Here is a 4,100-nt window from a genome sequence, read left to right as displayed (position 1 = left end):
GTGTTTCAGAACAGCCAGCGTGGAGCTCCTGTCAGCCTTTCCTCCGGGTGACAGCGTGGCCCGGGGATTCATCTGGCGCCTCGCTGGGCACGACGTTCCTGTGGAGACGGCGGTGCCCTGGGAAGCTGCTTTTTGGGCTGTCCGCCGGGGGCATCAAACCCTCCTGGAGCTGCCGTGGTCCCAAAAAGTGGCAGTGAAAGCTTTCACCTGAAACTGGGCCGCGTGCCCACCCCTCGCCGGTGCAGAGTCGGCCCGAAACAGCTTCCCGGGAGAGGCGTGGGCTTCTCCCAGCCCACAGGAGGGGAGAGCCAAGCTGGTGCTCATGGCCTGGTTCTGGGGCACCCAACGGCCCGGCAGAAGCCCACGGTGTAGGAGCGCTGCCTCCAAAAGAGGGGTCAGCAGGGCCCCCACTGCCAAGCGAAAATGCGTGTTGTCTGTGGGGTGACGATGGAGGGAGGCAGTGTCCTTCTGCGTGGAAGCAGGTGACTCCAGGAAGGGAAAAGGGAGCTTTCCGGAGAGTGCTGCTCAAATCACTGTTTCTCCCTCACAGTTTTCTTTCTTTTTTGAGTCATTTGAAGCTAGCAATGTCTGTTTAGATACTGATACAAAACAACTTTCCAGTACTAAAAATAAGATTGCATGTGATTTTTTTTTTTTTTCTTTTTAGAAATGCCCCAGGGAGCTTTTACTTATGTTCTCAAAGCAGTCTCAAATATGTTGGCTTTTCTAGTATAACATTAGTGGGAGCTTTGGTCAAGTAGTTTTGGTTCCTTGTTGTGCTTTAAATCCTGTAAAAACAGTCAAGGAGGTAGAGAGGCCGTAGCAGTGGTGCATTTCAAGCAGTGTTTTCCCTGTTGCCTTACTGACTACCTCTGTGCTGTGCTTGTGTGCCCCAGGGTCAACAGCAGCCTGTCCAGCGATGAGCTCCTCCTAGAAGACTTGGAGACGGAAGGAGAGAGGCAGCTGAAGAGCCTCCTTCACCACCAGCTTGATACCACTGTCTCCATCGAGCAGTAAGTCCTGATCTGGCCCCTGTGGGGGGCTGCTGGAGGGGCTGGTGAGCGGAGTCTGGCCATGTTAGGGGCAGCAGCAATGTCGCCTCACTGGGGCCTCTTCCCTGGGGAGATGTTTGGTGCATGCTGTTGTCCTGCCTGGACACCCCAGCAGCAGATAAGCACTTCTTGTCTCCTGGAGCAAATGCTCCAGGTGGTAACTTATTTTTACCTGTTAGGTGAAAAGAATTGATTTGCCTGGGCCAGACACAGGAGTGAGTTTCTAGGCTGGCGAGCATTTGCACCTGTGGGGTGCTTGGTGTTACAGTGTCATGAGCTGCCTCCTACCTGTGTTGGGGCAGTATCCTGCCCTGCGGGATCTCATGGGCTTGGAAAAGGGTCGGGAGAGCGTAGCTCAATTGTGTTTTGGAAACACGGCATCTCTGCTTATGTGCAGCAGGACCAAGTGTGGCTGGGGGGAGAGGCCAGCCCCTTCCTATTCCCCCAGTTTCTCAGTACTAAATTGTTTCTGCTGTTCTGTTGCTTTGGGTACAGGTGCAAATCAAAGCGGAGATGCTTTGCCCCTGCAGCTTTTTACAAGCCTTTTGGGGAAGAGGCTGCGGGGGCTTTGACCTTGTCGCAGTTCCAGGCCCTGCAGGAGAGCAACAAAGAAACTGCCTCTCTCCGGGAACTGGGGCTCTCCGACTCGGAGATTCTGCTCTGGAAGAACCAGGCTTCAACAGGGAAGGTAGGCATGCTGTGCTCTGATGTGAACGTGGTCAAGTCCCTCTAAACCCATGGCCTGTGGCACCCTGGTAGAAAATTCAAGTCCTTTGTAAGCCCTCTGGTAAAGAATGGCTGTTCCATGTATCTCTTGCCTTTAGGGCAGCATGATCCCACATTTCTTCTGGCCTGTTTTCTTTGGTGGAATGGTCTGTGCTAAAAGCTATGGTGGAGAGAAGAGTTGGTCCTTTGGAACACACCAGGACCTGATTATATTCCTGCTTCTGCCTTGATGGTCTCAAGCAAATCATTTCACCTGTTTATACCTGTATAAGAAGGATTTAAAGGCTGGAGGAGAAAAAGGAGGAAACATTTCAAAGTGCCTCAACCTCATCTTTCTGCATTCTGACACATCCCTGGATCCCATGGCTGGCTTGGGATAGCTGTCTGTAGGGAGGGTTTTCTACGTTCTCCTCAGGGGCTTGCAGATGCTTCAAGGGACTTGAAACAGTCATGTAAAAATAGCAGTGCAGAGCTGTTAGACCAAGTGTGTGATTGCAATGACATGCTCTTCTTTGGGTGCAGTTTGCAGCAGAGCAGTGCCAAAGCAGGTTTCTCTCCTTCCCCTACCTTCACCCTTTTCTTTCACTTTCCAGAGACAAGGAGCTTTTGGGGTTGTCCTGTGTCAGGTGCACTGGAGTGTCCTGCTCTTAATTTGGTAAACCAGAAGGTGCAAAATAGGACGTGGGCTGACCCTTGGCTTCCCTCTGTCTCTCCTCCTCTTCCTGAGCAATAGCTGTGTGCAGGAGGAAGCCGTCTGCAGTAATCACGGGTTTGCCTCTCTTCAGCTGAAGTCATTACTTGCTTTGATGTTTAAATGCAAACCCAGCCCTGGTGTGGCCTGCATTAAAGCTTGGGTTAGAGAGGGGTGGTGTTAATTTAAGAATGAAAATGAATGTCAACAGTACCAGCTGTTGTATTTGGTATGAAATCAGTTCTGGGATGTTTAGAAATAAAGATTGGCATGGAAAACACTACTCTGACAGAAAGAACCAGTGACATTAGGGTACATCATCTACAGCTTGTGAGAGAAGAAGAATATTTAGAGAGAAAGCCCAGGTCAGGTAGCAACGTGCAGCTTTGTATCTGGAGGCCCCAAGGGAAAGATTCCACCAAGGAGGAATCAGCTGAGACAGAGAGGAGTTCATGTTTCCTGTGGAGCTCTCAGCAAAGTACTGAGTGCAGGCTTCTGTTATTTTCAGCTGCTAAGTTGCATCTTTTTTGAAAACAAAGTACTACAAATGATTTCCCAGAATTGCTTTTCCATATATACAGCCTTTTGTGCCCCAGGGAAGCTTTGAAACGGTGAATGGAAGCCATGCGGATGTAAGCCCATGCAATCAGGCAGGAAGGGAGAGGTACCCATGGGAAAGTCTTTGTTAGATTGGGCTCAGTGCAGGGAGAAAGCCTGGTTTCTTGCCTGAGGCAGAAGGATCTGCCACAGTAATTCTTGAACTGAATTTGAGAAAAGAAAATCCACCTACAGCCCCATAAAAGTGTGTTCTCTGGATTCTGATAGAGGTGGATGGGGGAAAAGAAATGCCCCTCCAGAAGTTGGGGTGTGGCTCTGTGCTTTGGCAGCACGAGTCTGGTGAATCTTAGCAGTGCCCTGGCCCTCTGCAGTGAGGCTTATTTATACAGGAATGCTTGCTTGTAGCCAGGTTAGCTATGAGGTCTGTGCTGCAGTAGCTGGGTGGTTTCTGGGAGCTGGCTCATGTGAAGCTGGTCAGGGGTTTAGTCCTCAGCATAAACCTACCCTCGGGTGCCAAACAGCATCTTGGGGTTCACTTTTCAGCAAATAAGGTTCTGTCAGTGATGCCAGGGACATAGACGAAAAGCTTGGTGGAAACTTGAGCTCAGGGATGCTATAGGCATGGCAAAAGAAATGCCAAAGGGGGTTTGTGGAGTTACTGTAGGTGGCCTTAGAAAATGGCTATAGCTGGCAGAGGCAGGGACTACTGGGACAGAGTGACACAGGCATCATCAGACAGTGAGTCCGGGGGAAGGAAAGCAGCACAGAAAGGTCAGGAGAAAGGGGCTGTTCCTCTGCTTCTCTCAAGAACTGAGGCTTGCTGAGTGGTTGTATTTCTGTCCTGCCCTTGCAGTAACAGGACATCTTGGTGACTTCCTCTTTGGGGGATGGTTCCTAGTTGCACCCACTCCAGGGCTGGAGGATGTGAAGTATGACTGCTGGCCAAGTCTCCGAAAGGGAGGCATGTGCCATATCTGAGCAAAGCTGTGCCTGTCTTCCAGGGCTCTGGGCTGGGAGCAGCCCCAGAGGCCACGCAGGACCGACTCCATGCCATCCAGGAGAAGATGGAAGAG

General features: G+C 51.0%; 2 protein-coding genes across 2 annotated transcripts in view; both read left to right on the top strand.

Moving 5' to 3' along the window:
* The window catches only part of LOC103923385 (nuclear pore glycoprotein p62-like), a 20,957-nt gene that overhangs the window by 12,505 nt on the left and 4,352 nt on the right, over positions 1-4,100 (top strand). The window lies entirely within an intron of this gene.
* Positions 1-4,100, top strand: part of RBM41 (RNA binding motif protein 41) — a 9,167-nt gene that overhangs the window by 1,595 nt on the left and 3,472 nt on the right. Inside the window, 3 exon segments of the mRNA XM_009331722.1 lie at positions 801-1,013; positions 1,548-1,740; positions 4,029-4,098. Coding sequence (XP_009329997.1) covers positions 801-1,013; positions 1,548-1,740; positions 4,029-4,098 — 476 coding nt within the window.

Source organism: Pygoscelis adeliae, unplaced genomic scaffold (assembly GCF_000699105.1).
Source record: "Pygoscelis adeliae isolate BGI_AS28 unplaced genomic scaffold, ASM69910v1 Scaffold79, whole genome shotgun sequence".
In the NCBI taxonomy this organism is placed as follows: domain Eukaryota; kingdom Metazoa; phylum Chordata; class Aves; order Sphenisciformes; family Spheniscidae; genus Pygoscelis; species Pygoscelis adeliae.
Note: the sequence above shows the minus strand (reverse complement) of the source record. Positions and strands in the feature narration are given on the sequence as shown.